Source organism: Trachemys scripta, chromosome 1, assembly GCF_013100865.1.
Source record: "Trachemys scripta elegans isolate TJP31775 chromosome 1, CAS_Tse_1.0, whole genome shotgun sequence".
In the NCBI taxonomy this organism is placed as follows: Eukaryota; Metazoa; Chordata; order Testudines; family Emydidae; genus Trachemys; species Trachemys scripta.
Window position 1 is genome coordinate 162,906,050 of NC_048298.1, and position 23,237 is coordinate 162,929,286.

The 23,237-nt window shown below is 40.7% G+C and overlaps 1 protein-coding gene across 2 annotated transcripts in view; it reads right to left on the reverse strand.

Moving 5' to 3' along the window:
* Nucleotides 1-23,237, reverse strand: part of GABRR3 (gamma-aminobutyric acid type A receptor subunit rho3) — a 36,233-nt gene that overhangs the window by 12,696 nt on the left and 300 nt on the right. The window contains exons 2-5 of one of the 2 annotated variants that reach the window (XM_034758709.1): nucleotides 18,579-18,691; nucleotides 5,894-5,961; nucleotides 3,516-3,739; nucleotides 524-606 (exon numbers count right to left, since the gene is read on the reverse strand). In XM_034758709.1, coding sequence (XP_034614600.1) covers nucleotides 524-606; nucleotides 3,516-3,739; nucleotides 5,894-5,961; nucleotides 18,579-18,691 — 488 coding nt within the window. Of the gene's footprint in view, nucleotides 1-523; nucleotides 607-3,515; nucleotides 3,740-5,893; nucleotides 5,962-17,217; nucleotides 17,480-18,578; nucleotides 18,692-23,237 lie in introns of those variants that run through there. The other variant, XM_034758717.1, reaches the window with a different exon arrangement.

Here is a 23,237-nt window from a genome sequence, read left to right on the forward strand (position 1 = left end):
TGGCACCCATGTTCATGAGCCACTTCGGGCAACCTGACAGTAGGTTCAGGCCTAAATCGGCTCTAATGTCTGGCTACCATTATCAGGCATAACATTCGGTGCTTGTACCATAGAGACTGCAGTTTGTATGGTTTTTACTAATCACCAGGAGAACAAGATCTAGAAGCCTTTGTATTCTGTTGTTATTCACAGACACTTGCAGATAACCTTTAAAAATGAATTATGCTGAAGGACAAATGACTCCATCTTTCAACGTACTATTCTCCATGCCTAAGAAGTAGGCGGAAGCATCTTTACCTTTCTTTTTTTCCAAAAATATTCAGTGTTCTGGGGGGGTTATTCCCAAGAGTCCCCAGAAAGGCCAGTGTTCTGTATGTGTAGACTGAAAGGCTCAGGTCACATATCTTCCAAAGTAAGTGTAGAAAGTCATCTAGCAAGGGGGAATTACTATGACAAAAATTAAATGTGGGTAAGGACGCACATATAATGAATATATATGGTACCATGATTGAGTCAAACTTACAACTTTCCAGTTCTAGAGAGCAGTTCTGAGTGTCCAGAGGGAATCGGCTGAAATCCATAAAACACATGGAAGAAACTGTAATCCTACAATAAGGACCAGAAAACAATTGTTGAAGATAATTTTCACTATTCCTAAAAGGAATTTGTGACTTTGTAGACTTCTTATTGTGGACCCTGGGGTCACTGAGGGGTTTCAAAAGTTTTCTGATCTTTGCCATTTTGAATTACATATTCTAAAATCTCTTTTTTTGATTAAAAGGTAAATCCAAACTAGTGGGAGACTTTTTTTTAAATAGACAATATTTTCTTATTACTATTTCACCCCCAATTGTTAATCTCTCCACTGGCTGGCTCCCCATTTTCCATCATAGAAAGTTCATGTTGCTTGCTGTCACTTTTGAATTCTGCATAACTGGTTATACTTCAAAATTTACACCTTAACAAGATCAACAGGGGAAGTTCAGAATTCTTGGTGCTATTATTTCAAGTCTTTCTGACTCCAGAACCAAAGAGACATCAGTGCAGAGGATATTCTTCAGGAGAGTAATTTCACAACTAGAAAGCTATAATATATATTTCCATAAAAAGATAAACCCTGATTTTCAAGTTACTCACACTGGGGACTGCACATAGAAAAGTGCTTAATACTTTTTATGCATGCATGTTTGAAAATCATTCTAAAAAATGTAGGAAAATCCAAGCAAAGATGTTAATTCTGTCATTCCATCTGTTTTTCCATGAATGTGTGGAGGATCAGTGTCCCCGACACTATAGCCAAGAAACCTAAATAAAGGGTTAGAGGCAGCAGTTCAAATACAAATACCATATATAGTTCTAGTTATTGCTAAATTTCCCTGTGCTGTCACAGCCTGCTTGACATTTTGCTTTGATCTTCCAGAGGCAAACCCAGATTGAATTCTACTGTGCTTATAATTGAATTTCAATGACTCATGGCTGGTGACTGCATTGTGGATGGATGTTTACAAGTGTAGGAACTTATGTGGTTGAAATAAGGCTTTGAAGTTGACACTTCTTTAAAATGATGTATAAAAGTTGTACCTCTGTGGGTGCAGTTGTTTCAGTCTATGTAGCTGCAGAAGATTCAATAAACCAGCAGCTGTATATTGATTGATAGAATGAAGATAAGATTATCAAGAATTTTTTTTAAAAACATGAAATCCTAGACTCTGGACATTGTAGATAAATCTGTGGAATATGCACATTTTCCACAAATAAGGATTTGGAATACATCCTAACCTAGGATGCGATATCAAAAGATGCTTTTTATGAACATATGATTCTTTAAGAAGAAAGGCATTTATATAGCTGAGGCTATAGACACACTGTATGACCTTAATCATTCTAAACCTCTTCGAAACCAAAGAACGTTTCCTTTGATCGATTTCACACTAGGAGGTATATTGCACTACATTGAAAGTAGACAGTCTCCTACGGGACTTTGTGATTGGCAGACATAAAAACCTTGCAATCTGTTTAAATACTGTGTGTGTGTCTGTGTGTGCCCGTGTGCGCATATATACATATATTTGACTACTACTCTCCAGACAAATAACTGAAATTCTTGGGGAGATCTCAGAACTATCAGTGTCAGTAGCGGGGGAAGTAATAATTGCTGCGCCTCTAAATTTATTCAGTGGCCTATATTTACTCTGTGGCCTGTGTTATACAGGAGGTTAGACTAGACAGTCGCAATGATCCTTTCTGGTGTAGGAATCTATGAAATTTCATCTCTATGCAGAGGGCCCCTGCACTGGGGAAAATTTCATCAATTAAGATCGTCTCTGCCACATCATGCAACATACATAAGACGTACGTCTTATAAAAAATAAACGATACATTGCAGATAGTAAGGGGAAGTTTAATGATGAAGCTATTGTCTAGTACATCAGCCAATTTCTTGTAGGGAAATTAGAGATTCTTTAACAATTCTAAGCACTGCACAGTTGATATCAACTCCAATAATCTGCTCTGACTGTATGTGTGGAACTCCTATTGATATTGTGGCAATGCTGTGCATGTACCATAGAAAAAAAATATCAGGACTGACATCATTAATGCAGAGCCCAGGGGAGAATTTTGTTCTCTGTTAGCAATTTCTGACTTTATTGCAATCACTGGACAAAAATGCACAGTAAGTACTGCAATATTAATACAACCATTGACATTAATGGTAGTATGCAGTGTTGCTCCCAGGATATGGGACACACAAGGTGGGTGAAGTAATACCTTTTATTGGACCAACTTCTGTTGGTGAAAGGGACAAGCTTTTGAAGGTCTGAAGAGCTCTGTGTAGCTCAAAAGCTTGTCTCTTTCACCAACAGAAGTTGGTCCAATAAAAGATATCTCACCCACCTTGTCTCTCTCATTAACAGTAATAGTTTTTTAATAGTAGCAATCTCTTATATCTGATGTCTTTTCATGTAATTTTTAAAAAAAATGAACAAGATGTAAACATTCCCATCATCCCACCACACAAACTACAGAAAATGTTTAACAGGGGAATGATAGGAAATTTGATAAGCTGTAATGTCAATTCTGAATTTATTTTCATAGTGGTAAACTAGGAATTTCAAATACTTGGAAAATCACATTAGCTGACACAGAGCTTGTCTTAGGTACTGACATACAGGTGGTCACCAATTCCCAGGGTCTCCTTAGTGAAAACAGGGATTAATGCCGGTCCACATCTCAGAATCTTGAGGAGGTGTTTAAGGTCCCTTATTTCCTTATTTGAAAAGGACTAATGTGTCTTTGGGTCAGCCCTGAGCTGCCACCTTATATGCAACAGAACCTATGACAACCCCAACATATTGAACAAATAAAAAAATAAACCCCTATGAAAACTCCATATTTAACTACAAGGATCTCAGATAATTTTTCAGCTCAACAACTTCAGAGCTTGCTCTGTCCAGGCAGGCAGCAGCCACATAGTATTTTGCTGCTGATAGTTATAGGGGGGTAACTGCCCTTACCTTAGGCTGAAGAGTACGTTGCCATCAGGGTACACTCGGAGCATCACATTCTCCATAGTTGTATCATGGATGAAAGATCTTTTGGAATGGACAAAAAATACATCAGGTACCCAGATCTTTTTGATCAATCTTCCATCAAAGGTCATGCTTCTGTTTTTGGTACTAGGAAATGAAAGCCTCTCATCCTTCCAGTAATGTCTGAGGTATAAGGTCATCGTGAAGTCCTTTGCATAAAGAAAATTAAGAGGAAGAGATGTGTGTGTGTTTTTCCTGGTTCTGAATACAGCAATAACCAGAACAACTAATCAAACCTGATGACTTTGATCTACTTTTGCTCTGGGCTTCAAGAGCAGAATCCTCAAACCAGAGAGAGATCACCAGAGCCATGCGGTGAGAGCAAAACACAGATGGAAGATATCTTGAGATGTCTGCTGTTTGGTAGTACTTATAGTCAGCTAACAAAGGGCCTGATTTTGAAGTCCATACTTCTTTCTTACACAAACAAATCTACCACTGATTTCAATGAGCTGTTGGATTGGGCCCAAACTATAAAACAGTCCCCAAAAGAAAATAGCATTTTAGTAAGTAGGATAAAAGCAACTGAATTTACTCTACAGCCCTTCCACTGAACTTTTTGCTGTTTTCTCTTGATGTCACATTAACCCCTCATTTTTATCATTTGCAGCCAATAAATAAGTTCCTATTATCTAAAATATACAAGAACAAATTCTGATTTCAAGTTACACTCATGCAAATCTACTGGGTTTACACCAGATTTGCACCATGGTAACTAAAATCAGAATTTGACTCAAAAGTGTAAAATGTAACATATTGGCACCTGGACCCTGAGTAACATATTAGAACTCACAATGAATGAATGGGTTTGTGTGCACATACTGTTACAGGTGGGGCTGGCAGCACCATCTATTACTAATGTGGCCCAACATTTCCCATGATAAGAGCCTGTTTTTTTGTGTCCTGTAAATTTGCGAAACTTAAACCATTTGGGCTGAAATGTTTCCAAGTTGGGTCTCTGCCTCAGGATGAATTTTTTTTTGGAGAACTTCAGCCAAAATCATTTCCAAGGCTAAGGAAAAAATATGTTATTTTGCAACGTTAATTTTTTTTGGCAACTTTTTCTTTGAAAAGCTTCAGTACCCCACTTGCTTCGGGGAATTTGAAATTTGGCAAAGGGTGGCCTTTGTGTCATGGATGTGATTTTGGCCGTTCCTTTAAAAAAAAAAAAATACAGTTGTAGCTTTTTCATAATCTGACTGCTATATGTGCTTTACTGTGCAAGGCTAGCCTGATGGCAAAGTTTATTTTCTTGGAATCATTACAGTGAAAAAGGAACTGAAAAGATATTTAGGCTCTGATCCTGTAATGTGATCTACTAGTATGGACCTTTGAGCTCTTGTGGCATCCCACTGGCTTCAGTGGGATTCCGCATGAGAGTAGTCCATAGCAAGATCAGGGCCTGTGGCCTAAAACTACATTTGAAGTGAGAAATTAATATTGTAAATGTGCTCTTTATTCAGAGTTAACCTGTATGGTCATTCTAGGATTGAACAACGCAGCAATAATGCAAATGAAGCTGTGAATATGGCATGAACAGGATGCATTCACAACTTTATGTTCTTGACTAGCAGTAAGAGGTTTTCTCTCTCCAAGACTGTGTGCATAGTAAGGTTTTTGGCAGATTCTTCCATCACTGCTACATCACTATTGCAGCTCAACCAGAACTAGCAATGATGGGAGTGCTAGTGTATTCCAGATACTGGCATCTGCCTACCAGCTAACAGTAGGTGTATATGGTATAGTGGTAAAAATGTGGGTGGCCAGTACACACTTAGACCACTGCTAGCCCCAGTGATGCTGCACCATGCTACAGCAATGGAGGGACACAAAGCTCAGTGTAGGCATTGCGTCTTTGAGAGAGTAAACTTCTTAGTGTAAGTCAAGGACATAAAGCTGTGATGCAGAATGAATGAAAGTTGCCTCTGTGTACAGGACCTGCACAAGCTAAGGGCTTGCAGAGTGATTTTCAAAGATGTGTGACACCCAGGAATTGCCCCTCAACTTAACAGGAGCTATGGAGTGCTCAATACTTTTGAAAAATCAGGCCATTAAGCGCTTTGTCCCTAGGCACACAGGAGACATTTAACACATATTCACATGTAACATCTATTAATTTCAATGAAAATTACTTTCATGTATCAAGATGATAATATAATCTTGTAGGATTCTACTTCTTTAACTATATTGGTTCTACATCAGAATCTTGGAGGGTTATTTCTGAAGCCTATGTGATCCCAGAGTTTTGGTTACAATTCTGTCTTCCATCAGTTTAGTAACAGGATTTAAGTGATAAAACTTACCATGTCAACTTCTGAAATGCTGTCAATACTTTCCACCTGCACATCAATGCCCACTGGTATTGGTGACCCTTCAAAATAGCAGAACAAAAATGTGACCAGAAGTGACAAATGTTTTTAATATACACCTATATGTTAATATAAACCTAAACAACCTGCATTGCTCACTGCCTCTCCACACACATGCTGCCTTGAATTAATTTTAAAACTGTTGTGTGCACTGAATCCAACCTTAGTAACCAAAAGAGAAAGTCAATGACAATGAAAGAAAACCTGATGTTAAAAATCTGATCAAATAAGCACGTCCTTCAGTGATCTCTTTGCAACCTAGCACAGGGTATGACTTGGATTTACAGCATGACCCTGAAGTTTGATGAGTGGAAGAAAGTTTTCTTACGATTCTGAAACTAATGAAGCTTACACAACTCATTAGACTGGCCCTGTGGAAAACTTACATAAATACCAGTATCAAATATACCAATGCTTGTAAAGACTAATAGTGAAAACTTTTCCTCCACCTTCTAAAGAAAATTATTTATACTTCTAAAGTAACTTTACCAGGTAACTAATAAAAGTTTGTCCTATAATAACTTGAAATGGATATAGGTCCAATAAATGGGAAACCTGCTCACTGACTAAGTAAAACCATATTCTAATCTGTTTCTCAGTGCTGGTGCAACTACACTGGTACTAACAACAATGCAACATAAGAATGGCCATACTGGTCAGACCAATTGCCCATCCAATCCAGTATCTTGCTCTCTGACAATGGCCAGTGCCAGGTGCTTCAGAGGGAATAAACAGAACAGGTAATTGTCAAGTCATCCATCCCCCCTCACTCATTCACAGCTTCTGGCAAACTTCAGAGCATGCAAGCCTTAAGGTAAGCATAGTTCCCACATCATGAAAACCTGCTCACAGAAACATTAACTATTATCAGGGCTGGCTCCAGCATTTTTGCCGCCCCAAGCAGCGGGGGAAAAAAAAAAAAAAACCCCACGATCGGCACTTCTATCACCGCCGCTTCAGCGGCAATTCGGTAGCAGGTCCTGCTGCCCCCTTCCATGGGCCACCCCAAGCACCAGCTTGCTGAGCTGGTGCCTGGAGCCGGCCCTGACTATTATATGACTACGGAATGGCAGTAAGGCCACTGGCTGTGATGACCAGGGAGTGTATGGGAGAAGATGGATATAGATACAATTTAACTGCTGTAAGATTTTATAAATAAATTAAATTCCTAATCAAGTATTTTGCAAGTCAAAGTTCCCATTCTGCCCGCTATTCTGAATTTCAGAGCTCTGGAGAGCACATATAGGTTAAAAATGCATCTATAAAATACAGGCAGAACAGCTAGGTGACTGCCACTGATACATACAGGGGTTTTTTTGGTATTAAAAAATATAAAAAAGTGCAACGTTAAGGTTAAAATTAAAACAGGTCAGGAAATGCAGAAGTTAAGGTTCCCAGACCAATGCTAACAGTTATGCTTTATATATACATGAGTTATCCAGTATATATTTTACAGCGAAGATACCAAGCCTGAAAAAAATTAAGCATGTTTTTTACTTCAAGCACATGAGTAGAGACAGTGACATTAATGGGACTGCAGAAGTCTAACTGAGAGCAGAATTTGGGAGCACCGTAAGTGCAACCTACATCTAAAATAAAATAATGTTAAGTTTGTAGGATTGTGGCTTTGAAGCCAATGGAACTACTCACATGCATAGAGTTATAAACATACCAAAGCATTTGCAGAATCAGTATCTCAGTCAGTAACATGGAACCAGAGATACAGGAACAACAGTGTATGCACCTGCAATATGGCTGAGACATTGTTGCTGTCAGAACATTTGGACTAGGGGGGAAAGAAAGAGCTGAGGATGTGGGAGAAAGTCAGAGAGCTCAACATGAGAGGAGAGGAAAGAAATTTGCATTTAACAATTATTGACCATAGATGATATTCTTTTCAAAGCTCTGATGCTTAATAAATTATTTTAAAAATGTAAATAATGTACCTCAATACAGTATGCATTATTTTCATTGCTCTTAACTAATGGATACAAAAAGCGAGAGAGAGATTTTTCTTACATGAAGAGACTTTACATAAAATTAAATGTAATACTTTGTATCTGACCCCTTTAAACCTCTCTCTGCTTCTCCTGCTTCTTGTTTGGCAGCTCTCAAGGCTGTAGTCGCTTCTGCAGCTGCTTTGTCTCCAGCCTCAAATGGGTGTGTAAATTGGTAAATCTATGGAGCTATGCATTCACTGGCCACTACCTCACCTCTGCACTGGCCTAACCCCAGCCCTCACTCTGAGCTAGGGCAGATCAAGCACTCACAGAGCTCTAATCCACCGAGTGCAGGAGGTGCAGACTTCTCCACTCACTTTGACCCTAATTTGGCAAAGTACTTAAGCACATGCCTAACTTTAAACACATGTTGTCCCTTTAATTTCAATGGAACTGTTCACATGCTTAGAGTTCAGCGTGTGCTTAAGTACCTTGCTGAATTGGGGGCTTTCCATATCCTGTCCCTCCTCTACCATGAAACAAATGCATACTGGTGCTTCTCTGTTCAGGGCTTTCCGGATCTATTAGTTGGGTTGGAGCATTTGTCCCTGTGAGTCAGAGCCAACTTCCACTAAAATCAATGGTAATTAACCACCAGAACAGATTACCAAGGGAGGAGATCCAGTCTCAATGTAAAGAGTCCAAGTGATGGAGAATGTATGTTTTTCTAAAAGAAAACCACAAGTTGTTGAGTCACTGGGTGAAATTCTATGGCCTGTGTTATACAGAAGGTCAGACTGAATGAACATCATAATCCCTTCTGGCTTTATTAATCAATGAAGGAATGGAGAGACGCCTATTGATATAAATGGCACTGGACTGAGTCCTAAAAGAGAAAGAAAAATAAACTCCCGGAGGTGGAGTTGATCAGGGTTGAGGTACAGAGATGGAACAGTGTAGGGAAAGTTTGTGCTGCTGGTGCCTATGCCACAATGCTGCTGTTAATAAATTCAGTGTCTGAGGCTGACAATGAGGCACCAGCACTAATTTAATTTAAAATAGTATCGAGAGAAAATCTACGTTTTTATTTTCCTAGTTTGACAAAACGGGGGGATGGGCAAGAGGATTTTTTCATTAAACTGAGCAGCTCCAGTTGCTGCTAGAGAATTTCCACAAATCATTATTTTGGAGGGATTAGTGATTTTCACAATGGAAGTTCCTCAGATTTTCAAGATAATTACTCCTCAGCAGCAAAACCAAATTATTTTCAGATGGATTTATATTTATGCAAACAAGTCCTGCCTTGGGGAATCAGTTTTCCTTCATTTTATTCATTTTAAAAGGTTTAAACCAAGCTAATATTTCTCTCATGAGTGTGGAGTTTATTTTCATCAGTAGCCTGAGGGAAAGATAATAGCTGCATATGCAAGTTATGTAACTTTTTTTTTAAATGTAGGTCCTCACGAATTCTGCGGCATTTTAGGGTCAATTTGTATGGTAGGAATGACAAAATCCTATGACAGACTTTAGAGAATTTTAAGGTATTTTTGGGCAGTTATACCTTTTACCATGTAGTTGCTGTACTGCTCCTGCATTTCCATAGGATACATGTAGAATTTAGGGGACTCAGCTAGTGAATTCCAGAAGCTTTGATCTTTCCACAGTGCCATGATAATCAGATCATTCATTACCCAGGAAATAGTTTAACACTTTCTTTTTTGTTCCAGTTTGGAAAAATTACAATATCCCAACAGTGAATGCATCGCTATTTTGCCAAGCTCCCGCTACTAGATGGAGTATCAGACCTCTTCCAGTTGCATGCAGTTGTAACAGGGTATGTTGGCTTTTTAAGGAGGCTACAGACCCAGCATAGTTCACCCCCCGAGTTCTTAGACCTGATGGAATTTGTAGGCTCAGCAACAATGCATACTGGGAAAGGGGCAGGCATATAAAAAAGCTCCTGTTCCCTCTGGCAAGGCAGGGAACAAGGAATAGGTAAGACCTAATGATGCTCCCTCCTGGAAAGGGCCAGAGAGGCTGCCTAGGAGGAAGGTCAGGTGGACAGAAGGGTAAGGAAACCACAGGGAGAAGAAAGTACTGTGGAATTTGTTACAGCTCCCTGAGTTGGATAGAGCTAGGGGTGGGGGGGCAGTAATAAAGGGTATTTTATCCTTGTCCATCTGTTTGTTTGAAGTATTTGAGATGGGATGGTGCCAAAAGTAGCCAAGGCCTAGGATGGAAGTTAGAGGACTATCAGAGTGAAGGAAGAGGTCTTGGGCAAGATGGTCTTGGGCTTGAAATGTTAATTGAGTGCTAGTTTCCCTGTCAAAGCTGTATCTTCCAAAAGAGGGTGGGAGAAAGCCCCCTTCACTCCCTCCATCACTAGGGGAAAATTCCTGAGATCTGCGATGGAGGGCCATGACACAGAGAGGAAAAGCTTTAGGTGCTGAATGGCATGGTGGAGCCCTTTTTTGCAGTGGATTTCCATTGGACTCTTGCTTGCCTTGGAAGAGACAGAGTTGTTCTAATTTAGCTGAAAGAGTAAAGTAAACTACCCAACCAGTAAGATGACCTGTGAGGAAAATGAGACAGAGGCCACACTTGATAACAGAAAGAGGAAAGATAAGCCACCTGCGTACAGAAACTTTTTACCTTCTACTGGCTAAATATTACCACACATTACATTTCAGGTATTTCTTAAGTGTGTGTGTTATTGTGCTCTCTAGGGGCTGCCCTCATAAGGACATGGTAAGCCTTAATACGACCAACTACACACTCAAGCCTTGATCCTGCAGTTCCATGTGCAGTGTGCAATAGGGAACATAAGGTTCCACTCCAGTGTAAATGTGAACAAAGACTATACATGTGCTTAAATCACAATAACTATACTTAGATAGTTCTTTTCATCTGCAGATCTCAAAACGCTTCACTAAGATGGATAAGTAGAATTCTACTGTACATGTAGGAAAAGAGAGGCACAAAGAAATTAAATAATTACCCAATATATAGTTATTGCAAATTTAAACAAATTAAAAGGTGAGAGAAATTAATAAGTTGAGACTAGAACTGAAACAAGCTGGAGAGTCAATGAGGACAGAAGACCCAGGAGGGCTCATCCAAGTAGTAGAAGCTTCAGAGGAGATGGCTCTTGCACAAAAAGAAGAGAGGCAGATGCTAGATGAATGAAAGGAGGGGTGTGTGGTAGACTCTAGCAAGTCCTCAGAAGGTGATGGGATAGCAAGACAGTGACTTAAAAAAGCCTTTCAAATAATGTAGTTAAGAAACACTAAACAGGAAGATTATTTAAAAGGCATTCAAAGAGCAGCTCTCTCCAACCACCTCTCTCAAATGGAAGAGTTCTGCCTGTCAAGCCAGTCTGACTGGTGACACAGCAGATCATAGCTGGCCAGGAAACATCATTTTGATATCGGAAAGTGATCATTTGCCTGGAGTTTAAAGTAAGGCTGTGGAAGTTCTGCATGATGTGAGCAATGCAATTTATTTTCTCCCTCCTCCTGCAGTCCAAGTTGGATTATTTTCTGAGAGTTCCACAATACCTAACAGACAGCTAGGAGACTTGAGGCCATGATATTTTTAAAAGGACATTATAAGATACTAAAAGATTTGCATGTGAACCCACTGACTTTCCTTTCCTTTCCATGGATAACATGACACTGTACTTTTAGGCAATTACCATTTCTGAGGATGAGGTTTACACTCCTGTACAGCTGTTAAATACATAATCCCTTTCTGCTTTCCCATTGGCAGAGGAACACATCATGCTCACTCACATTGGTCTGGCTTTCAAAAGGACAATAAAAGAAGGAACAGAGTCTCCTAGCAGTTCAACCTTTCATCAGGACTGATTAGGACTGAAAAATTATCTGAATTGGAACAGAAGCAATATGGGTACAGGTAATGCTAACAGGAGCTAATGATATGTGGAATCATAATTTAGGCGCCCTCCATACTGCAGATTAAATTGTTTTAGCACATGGCGGGGAGGGAATGGAAGAAGGCAATTTAAGCAGATTAATGGATAGGAGAAGTTGTGTAGATCATTGCATCAGGGAAGTAGGCAGCATTCAAGCAGTGGGGGATATTTGTGTGGACAGACACATGTGCTCTATGACTATGATGACAAATTGGACAGTTTCTGTTGACGCTATCCTTTACTTTGGAAGCAAACAGTTTTAGGGCTTGTCTAAACACAGGGGGTTTACGTTGCATTCACTTTTGAAATGGCCTGCATAAACACGACACAAACCCTTAAGAGAGTAACTCTGGAGACTATATTACACTTACAAAATGTAATAAATTCCCTGTGTATTGAGTTAGTGCAGACTAATGTTCATGGGTTCACCTCACACTTACACTGTACCATTCTGGGACTTCTGAAGGACAATCCAGCATGTTCAGCATTGCTGAAGAGATTTGAGGTAATTTTAGGGTGATCAGACAGCAAGTGTGAAAAATCAGGATGGCGTGTGGGGGGTAATAGGAGTCCATATAAAAAAAAAGCCCCAAATATCAGGACTGTCCCTATAAAATCGGGACATCTGGTCACCCTAGGTAATTCCAAAATTTGAAACAAGACAATGCACTGTGGGATGGAGTTGGGAAGACTGGATGAAGTGCAGCTGCCATGCTTGTAGCTTCTTGAGCCACACTGGGGAAAACTTATTCTAAACTGCTCTAGCCCGGCCACACCTAAGATAAAGACTGCTCCTTGCTGCTGCAACTAGCCATTACAATTAAAGCTTGTAAAAGGTCTCCGGCAGCTTTTGTTTTGACTCAAGATGTTGTACAAGGATTGCAAACTCAAGGTGCCCCAAGCAATGGTTTCCTTCAATTTTTTTTTTTTTTTCTAATTTGGAGCAGACAGGTCCTGTGTGTGAGAGAGAGTGTTTGTGGCAGCCTATCTGTGACTCTCAAACTATAAGAGCACTGTGAAATGAAACAGAAGCAAAGAGAAAATCCAGCCAAGGAAACAATGTGACAGCCAAGCTTTGGGAATAAATGCATTACAACACAGAGTCGTCGTCGTTTTTTTTTTTTTTAATGTTTGAGTACAGCCAGAGCTATGTTCTGAATTATAGGTTTGGTTCACTTAACCTCATTTTATAATGCGTTGCAGGCAAAGAAGCATTCTATGGCAAGAAGTAGAAACAGCACATTAATAGCCTGCTGGTTTTGAGTCATCTTGACGTATCCTATTCACGGGGTTTACATATGCAAATTAATCTATTAATAAATTAGTAATTTCAGAACTGAATTTTAAAAAGATCATTTGGTAAGAGTCAGAAGGACAAATTATGCTTGCACTTACACCAGCATATATCTAGAATAACATCACTGGTTACAGTGGAGTTATACCACATTTACACCTACGTAAGTGAAGCAGGATTTGGCCCACTCAGCATAAAATAGGAGTTCTCACCTCCACAGGGTCACAGACATAGGCAGTGCAAAGTGAACTTAAACTGGACAGGTTTGGACTAAAGAATTCCCCTGACACAGAGGGAATTTCTGTGAGCTTTAGGCTGATGGAGGGTGCGTAGCCAGATGCTCTTACCCCGGAGTAAGGGGAAGATTATTTGTTGTGGGAGGAGACTTAGTTGGGCTGCGTTACCAAAATCTTTGGGCCCAGCTCCATGCTGTAACACCTGGGAAACCCAACGGGGTGTAACTGAGGGCAGAATTTGACCTATTTAAAAAATGTCTTTTGTTTTTAAAATACATGCTCTTTACCCAACTGTTCTGACCTGATTTCCCCGCCCCCCTTTCAGTATTGTTAGCTGATGCAGCTAACTGAGCTGAATAAATCATGCTATGGGGCACACGTGCGTGTGACAGATACAAGTCCACCAGGAATCACAGCGATGAGATGTTCTATCTGTTAAGCTTGAAAAAAGCATCAATTTCTGCATGCATAAAGCCAAAGTGCTGTAAATCTCTCCCCTGTCGTAAAGCCAGATTATGGCTGATGCTGTGCAGGTGCAGTAGCGGGGAGAAAGCACAGCAGGCTCTCTTCCCCACTCCAGGGGAGCTCTGCAGGTGAGAGCTGTAGTTAGGCAGGCTGTACAGGCTGTGCCGGTAGAGGCAGTCGGCCCCAGAGAGGAGTGTTTACAATGGCGAGGGCTCCACACTCTCCATGCTCTCCAGCAGAGCTTCACTGGAGGAAGTAAGAGCTATAATTTTTTCAGGTGGTAGCACATGACACTAACCAACATGCCCCTCGGGTGCCTGTGGTCTGATAGCATTAAAATTGCCATTTGAATCTGTTCTATAGATTATTCGCTTACTAACTGAATGGTTTGGCCTGTTTTATTTTAAAGACTTTGGAGGCACTGGGCCTAATTCACCTTGGCCCTAAACCTCGTGTAGTCATTGCATAGCTGCTAAAATATGCTACCACATCAGAGTGGTGGCATTCGCACTCATTTTGCACTGGGGTAAATGATGCCCCAGGGCAATAGAGAATTGAGCCCAGAATGCCTCCAGTGCTACTTTAGTGGAGCGCCTCCTCTTTTTCACCAGCATATCTCAGGTTCTAGAGAGACACAATGAAAGCTCTACTGTTTGGAAAGAACTGCATCCCGAACAGATCGTTTCCCCACTAATTAGTATTTCATGGCTTCCCCCACCTCCACCCCACACCACCAATTCCCCTCATTCACCTGTATGGCCAGAGTGAGAAACTATAGCCAGAAAACACTTGATCACTCAAAAGAAAAAAAAATCCTTAAAATAAAACAGGCCAAACCATTCAGTTAGTAAGCGAATAATCTATAGAACAGATTCAAATGGCAATTTTAATGCTATCAAACCACAGTGATGTTTAAAGGAGGGCTTTTTGTTTGGTTGGTTTCTGTGGGCGTTCAGAGCTGCAGAGACCCACGGTGATGACATACAGATTAAAGAGAGCAAAACCTATTATCTGTCTCCAGATTTATTCAGTAATACTGGTCCAATTTCCAACTTCCAGGAATAATTATAGTACTGCACATGGTTCACATCCTCCAAGTAATAACTAACCTATATTTTAAGCTAGGCTGTATTGTTCATATTGACTCTTTCCCTTCGGTGTCTTTAACAACAGTACACATTCCCCATCACCAACTGCATCTCATCCTGTATTTAAGCTCCCCTTTGCTATACACTTCAGCATTAGATGAAAGTCAGTCTCCTTCAAGGAAATGCATATCCTGTATCTCTCCTGTCACGGGATGAATTAGGGTACCCTATCCAAAGTCATGATCTGATTGGTTAGTTGAGGCTTGGCCCTTTTGGTGATGTCACAACTGTGTATTAACTACCAACAAAGCCTTGATTCACCATTCTGTTACTCCATATTTTGCTGGCACAACCTCACTGAAGTCTGATGGAACCCAAACAGGCTTCCAAACCTACCTGGTTTCCTGCCAGCTCGCCCACCTAGCTCCGCAGCAGCCTGGGCTTCCAGGGTGCACGGCTGTCCCCATTAATTTCAATGGGGTTACACCAGCATATAACAAAGAGTAATGCGAAGAGTGAATCAGGGCCAAAGATAATTTTATTGAGACTTTCATCTGTTACTCTTAGAAATTCCCATAGCCTCTCAGTGTTACTCTTATTTAACGTTATAGAAATTGCAGGCAGTACTATTCTAGATATTAACAGCCCTCTTGTGAAGATTTGGGAAACCTCTGAACAGGAAGATATGGCAGATATGTTGCTACCCACACCACTATTTATTGTGGATGTTAGTGGGGAAGGGAGATACAGCTGCTCCTTGTTCTGCTGAAAGCTACTTCTGAAAGACAGAGGTATAACTAGTAATCTGAAATTTGCAAATCCACTGGCTGATAAGTTACCATTTTCCTCACCTGAGTATGCATTTATTCACCCATGGCAATATGATCATCAATACCCACTGAAGTCAATGTAAAGACTCCAACTGACTTCAATGAGCACTGGATCAGGCCCTATTACTAGCCATGTGATAATAAGAGGACAGGATTGACAAAAACGAAAACAAAGCTGCCAGGCACCAAAAGAAATGCTTCCTGTGAAAAAAAATTAAAATTTGTATATCACAGTGTGCATTCTGAAAGCAGTTTGTACTCACACCAGAAATACTGATTTGTGGAATGGCCCTGTGAAACAGTACTAGAGCTGTCTGGAAAAATTCCGACAAAACATTGTTTCATTGACGTTTGCAGATTTGGCTAAACAGAAATGTTTGTGGACTGGTGGGGAATCCAGGATCTGTAGCTAGCCAGGTGTAGTGTCCAAGAGCTGTGGCTCCATCCCCTTTCACAGAGCATTTAGGCATTTTGGGGTTTCGTTTCTAATTGTAACAAAATCAGATTTTGAAATATCAAAATCCTCTGTGAAACAGAATTACCTTTCTCCAGACAGCTTTATAGAGTACTTCATAGAGAGTTGTCTGCTGTCATGGAAATGCTTTTTCCTTTCACAGATGGCATTTCCATAAATTACAATTCCTTGAGTGGAAAAGCAGGAGGGAGGGACACCGAGGTAACTTGCAAAGCCATTGACTGATAAATTTCAGATTACTAGCTTCGCCTGTCTTTCAGAAATAGCATTCAGCAAACATCATGGTGGGGGTTTATTGTGATAAGGAGACTTGCCTGTTGGAAAATGGACCAAGACCACTAGCAGGCCATCAGACAGTAATGATATTCAGTTACTAATGTCTGGATTTAAGTCAGCAATCTTTAACAATCCCCTCAGCTACCCAGTCCACCACGACCAGGAGATTTTCATTGCCCCACGTCCAGTTTGCATGTCATGGGCAAATCTATGGGCCAAAGACTAAGACTTGCTTAGTCTTCCCTTTCAGGATATGGCTGTGCCTCAGGTTCCCTGTTGGCTGGAAGTCTCCCTCTCCATGTCAGGGATAGTTTTAGACCTCCAGCTGGAATAAAATACTCCTCCTTTCCCAAGGTAAACAAGAGTCCACTGGAAAATGTCCAAACAAAAAGCCTTCACTCGATTTGCTCTCTGAGCCACAACCCTGAGCAGGGGCATTATTTGCTATGAGGCAGGGCAGATTCAGTTGCCCCGCCCAGATCTTTGGCCTCCAATAGACTTTTCATAGGTCTATCTGCTCCACTCCCCCTCTCCCCAGCCTTTGCAAGATATAATACATCACATATAATGTTCTATATGCTGACACAACTTTGGCCCCCCTAGAATTTTTCTGAAATGATGCCCATGGCCCTGAGGCCCTAAACAATAAAGTAGCCATCTGCTCCAGGCTCAGACATTCCCACTTCACTCTTCCTTCCCATCCCACAGCCCCTGAGTTACTTGCTTGCTTGTCTGTCTGCCTCTTAGGCCTTCTCTCTCGCTCTTTTCCAGGCTTCTTCATTGAGCCCATCCCAAGCTCCTTCTCTGTTGGTAGCCCCACTTTAGGTCTTGCCCAGACCCAGCTGCTGAAGAGTAATGGCGGTGGGTGGTGCTGCTACTCTCTTTCTCTAGGTCTCTCTTTCGTGGAGTGAAGGGGAGCATATTTATAGCCCTTCCCCAGCATTTCTTGCTGTAGCCTGCAGTTCCTATTAATCCATCCGGAAACTACAACCCTCCAGAGTGCTTTAATCTTGGGCCAAGACAGTAATAGGAATGTTGGGCCTGGGGGCTGCCTTTAGCCAGCATGCGCTTTTACAAAGGCCAACTTAAACAACACTGCATTCCGTGCAGCACTTCTTTCAAAAAACTACTCCCACTATAGCCAGCTATCCACACTGCAAGTACATAGTTCTGCTCTGATTGGCTACTAGCAGTTTCCATGATTTGCATACTGTGGGCCACATTATCAGCTAGTGTAAATAGGCCTACAGCCATTGACTTCTCTGAAGTCTATGCCTATTTATAGCTGTTGAGAATCTGTCCTTGTATATTTTATTTTGTATTCATAATATGGAGCGGGCCAGCCCGTTTTGATGAATCACAAACACAGAACTGCTGGCCCCGGTTCACAAAAGCCTTTTAGCAAGGCAGCTTTCTCGATTTTAGTGTAATAACTTAGGGCCAAAATCTGTAATTCATAGGTATGTCATGCCTCAATTTCAAAGGGACATGTCAATGTGTATCCAGTGGCAGAAACTGGCCCTATAATGGGATATCCAAATTATGAGCATCCCATATGATACCTTTTTTATTCACGTATAATGTAATTAAACAGGGAAGAAATAAACATGAAACCAACAACACAGGAGTCCAAGGGCCAATAAACCAAAAATATAAGATTGGGTTTTTTTTTTAATTCAGTGCTTCATGCCAACTCAATATACTCAGGAATTGGTAACTTGCTTAAAAACTTCAAAACAAATTTGATGAGTTTCAGGAATTTGCTAATTGCTACTAGACAGTGCAGTTTTAGGGGGATATGTTAATGCAATGTTTTGATAATAGAATTCTATCTGTAACAGTAAAGATAAAAAATTACTTAGCTGTGAGTAGATAATTTGGCAACTCTTATTACTGTTGTGAAAAGTACAAAAATTATCTTTTGTCGTAAACTATTTCTTGGTTTAAGCCAAGGAGGGGAAAAATCTGTTAAACTTGACATTGCATTTTTACATGACCTTGCTGGGCACAGGTTTGGCAGCTTATAGTGCAAGAAGAAACTATTAAATAGTATAGAAATGTTAATGCAGCTGGCTGCTTACCTCCGAATCCAGGTCTCATTGCAAAGTCATGGTCATCTATGCGGAGAAGTTGCTCGGACTTTAGTGGGCGTACTTTGGTGCTGTCTAATTTCCTCATTTTAATTTCTCGTTTGCTGTATTTTAAAAAACAATCAAGTCAGGAGCTTCATTGTACTGGCTGACAGTTCAGAATGATGATTAAATTAGATGAAATGACTAGATTACTGGATTGTAGGCAGTGACACAACCACATGAAAAAAAATTAGTGAAAATGGGGAGGGGAGAGACCCAGAATGAAAATGCACAGGACAACTGTATTGAAGGAGAACATCAACAAGATATAAACAAATTGGGGGTGGGACACATGTCCCCTTCTATCCCCTTGGAGGTTGCATCTATGGGTGTATAATGGTGTGTATCCAAGATAGATAAACACTTGTTGAAGAAACTGATACATCAGTTTTCACCTAGATACCTTCTTCTGTTTGGAATAATATCATATGTTTGCAGCTTTAATGCATGCCACATTAAGTCACATGTATTACTGGGGGAGTGGCGGTGACCTCATATAGCGGTTGCTCAACACTCTTCATGATAACATTTCTATTGTTTTTAAAGAGCTCTAATGTCTCAATGGCTTGCAGCAGGACTCTAAAATTTGGCAGTGAGATAATCCTGGGGTCAAGGAGGTGCCTTTTGGTGTCCCCCTTAAATAAATCATTCAGATTTGGCCAAGTTAGAAGCTGAAAAGAAATCAGCATTTCCAATTTGTATTTTGCTTACTAAAGCTCATTCTTAGATTTACTGCCAAAACCAGCCAACACTCCATTAGCACTGCGCGTGGCACCATCTCAGCATGTCCTACACTGCTGAACCTCCGAAAGGAACACAGACAACATAGATGATCCTTTTCCTGTTGTTGCTGGAACCAGCACACCATACATTCTAGACTCATATCTAGAGACTGGTGTTAAAATTCTGTCTCTTCACAACACTTTTTATTAAGCAAAGGCTCAGACCTCACCAAAAAATTACACAAACTGGGAACAGAACTTAAGTCTTTAACGTGGCAGACTCATGTCTCACCCACACTGTCTCTCAGAAAGAATGTATTGAATCTTAGCTTGGCTATGCTGTGTGCAAAGCGTGACTACTCCCGCATATGTTTCCACTGTTTCACAGTGTGTTACGTGTCCTCCACCAGTGACTGGCTTACAGAGGCTGCTCCCAGCTATTGTAATTACTCTTTTAGTTGGTGTGGTAGAAGTCTCTGCTGAAAGTTCAGGGTTCAACCCTCTTTTTTTTGATGGGGAGGCAGAGAAACAATGTTAGTGACTGTGACAGACCCAGACCAGTGGGGTACAGGAGTCTGGTAGAGGGCAAATATACTGGTCACTGGATGAGTAGTTTTCTGTTCCCTGAGTGACCAGAGCAGGGGCTGCACTAGAGTAATCAGGAACCTGGAGATAATGCCCCCTTTAGAAATAATGAACCAGTTCAGGCAGGCAGGCTAATTAGGACACCTGGAGCCAATTAAGAAGAAGCTGCTAGAATCAATTAAGGCAGGCTAATCAGGGCACCTGGGTTTTAAAAGGAGCTCACTTCAGTTTGTGGTGCGAGTGTGAGGAGCTGGGAGCAAGAGGCACAAGGAGGTGAGGGTGAGCTGTGCTGCTGGAGGACTGAGGAGCACAAGCGTTATCAGACACCAGGAGGAAGGTCCTGTGGTGAGACTAAGGAAGGTCCTTGGAGGAGGCCATGGGGAAGTAGCCCAGGGAGTTGTAGCTGTCATGCAGCTATTACAGGAGGCACTATAGACAGCTGCAGTCCACAGGGCCCTGGGCTGGAACCCGGAGTAGAGGTTCCCCCAAACCTCCCAATTGACCTGGACTGTGGGTTCTTCCAGAGGGGAAGGTCTCTGGGCTGTTCCCCAACCCACATGGTGAATCTCTGAGGTAAGAAAATCTGCCAATAAGCATAGGATCCAGCAAGATAGAGGAGGAACTTGGTCACAGGCACATAATAGAATTTGTTTTCCTCTTTTTCTTTTTTAAAGAAAACCCAGGAAATTACAGGCTAAAAATATCAATGTTAAAAGAATGTTAAGAAGCTTGTTCAGTTATTATTTATTATTTTTATCACCATACCCACTAGGAGCCCTCGTCATAGACCAGGACACCCTTGTGGTAGGCACTATCCAAAGATAGAACAATAGGAAGCCACATGCAGTTACTGTGAATCATGTGCTGCAAATGTACCTTTCTGCCACTCATAGAGTGGATTTTTCAATGTGTTTAGTAAAATCTGCATTCACTAATGCAAAAAGCATAACATTTTGACAGTCAAAATGTTTTGTTCTTTATTGTAGGAAATGGACCAAGAGAATAATCTCTTTCTCGTGTACTTTTGGTTAATGCTTTAAAATCTTCTTTGCGAGAGAATGCAGACAAATAGCTTTGGAGGGGGAAGTGGGTTACTCTATTAAACCAGTGAAAGTTGTAGGTTAAGTAACATTTTCACATGGGATTCTTTATAAAAGGCCACTCATTTAACCAAGGCCATCTGTCGGCAGTGTTCCTAATCATCCTAGTGCTGGCTGAAAGGGATTTCCCCAGGAGGAAAAAGAGGTTGCTGGAAAGTTAGGCCCTGTGGAAATGGACTGGAGATAATGCCCCCTTTAGAAATAATGCCAAAGAGAATCAAACAAAGGAAAACTAAATGTATTTGGCTCCTTTCTGCAGAAATGCTGCTCTGCAGCTGCTAAGCTCTGGGATGCTCCGTGGCTTGGAACCTGCAGTCTAGTGGTCTACAGAATACAAGCATTTGAGGCCAGATCTTCAGTGGGCATATATCTGCTAACTCCATGGATTTCAAGGGAGCTACGCCAATTTGCACCAGCTGAGGATCTGGCCGTGGAATTCCTCTCCAACTCCCTTCTCTTTGTATAGAGGTCAATGTTGACATGCTTCGCCCTTTTATCTTGTCTACCTCACAGGAGTTTCATGTGGATTAATTAGTTAATGTTTGTAAAGCTCTTTGAAACCAAAGACGTTATATTAGCACCAAATATTGTTGCAATCATACAGCAATATGTCTGTACAGTATGTCAAGCAGGATTCTACTGTGGATGCACATTCTCACTGCCAGACCCTCTCCCATTTTGTGAATTGTTATGCCAGTGGTGGATACTGGATCAACAGCCAGAAACTCAAGTCTGCTATTCACAGAACAGGACAAGGAGTGGGAACCGTAGCATACACATCTCTCTCACCTCCCTACCAACATTCCTCAGCTCAGACGAGCAGGGACCACCTTGAGGTGTTAGACAGTAGGTCAGTCTCCATTCCCATGCAGCTCTTCACATATTTGCATGACTATCAAAGTGGTAATTATTTCCCATTTTGATAGCGGGATTCTTGTTTTTAATGGACAATGAGTCCAGTGGTGATGACTCCTAGATGTTCAGTTCATTTCAGACAGACTGCTGAACAGTCAGAATTTTCAGGTCTGCTTGGCTTGGACTGGATTTGAACCTGTGACTTAAAGATGAGTCATTACTAGTTCCCTGAGCCGTGCATCTTTTCCATGCACCTCAGTTATTAAGTTATGATTGCTTCCACTACCATGTATTTCTTATACACAAATTCAGCAGGAAATTCAATGATTCAGAGGTGGTGCAGCTGCCGGAGGAGTCCAATTATGCTGTACTTTATCAACATATGGCATGACATGAATAGGCTACGAGTCCCGTGCTGTCCATTATTACACAATGCTATGCATACAGAATATGGGAAAACAATCGCCTTCCCTTTCTTCCTCCCATAAATTTAACTATTTATCAAAATGTCTCATGCGTTCGTGATAAGGCAGAATTTCGATGGATGGATTATTATCGGCAGTAGATTGAGACCTTGCATTTTTATTTATGTATTATAATGTAAACACATTCAGAGGCCTCACATGTATGATATGAAATTGATCTATACAAGCAGTTGCTGGGGGGGGAGGGGAGCCATTTCACCCAGAATCTTAAATGCAAAAGGCTTGATGTCACCTTTTTATTTTCTTTTAGAGCAGCCACCCTGATGAAGAAAGGCAAAGGAGAAAACCTAATATTTTTAAAGCCTGCCTTTCGCTGTAATAGTTAGATGCAATAATCCCAACTAAAAACTAAATAAAATATATTAAACCGCTTAAGCTTTGGGATTTGCAGTTAGACGTGGAATAATTCCATAAATAAAGTGTCGCGGATAACTATATTCCAGAAGAGTAACCAACTGTAACATGATTAAAATGAAAACTTACTTAAACTAGCCTTATTCTGTTGTTGAAAAAAGCATCTGGATACAGTAGTTATTACACTGATATTTAGTGCAATCAAGATAACATAATAATGATAGCATAAACCCAATTTTAGATATGAATTTGTTTCTGATGATAGAAAGAAACTAAAATGCTCGAACAATTGTATGTTGACAGTAATACAGTAATCACAATACTTAACTCTTATGTGGTGCTTTACATTTTCAAAGAGCTGTACAAACATTATCTAACTGATCACACACACACACACTATATATATATAAGTATTTATAATCACGATACAGAATGATCAGTGATAGAAACGTTACTGTAAAATAGAATTACTTTTTGTCTCATGGGGGCACCCAAATGCCCCAGGCA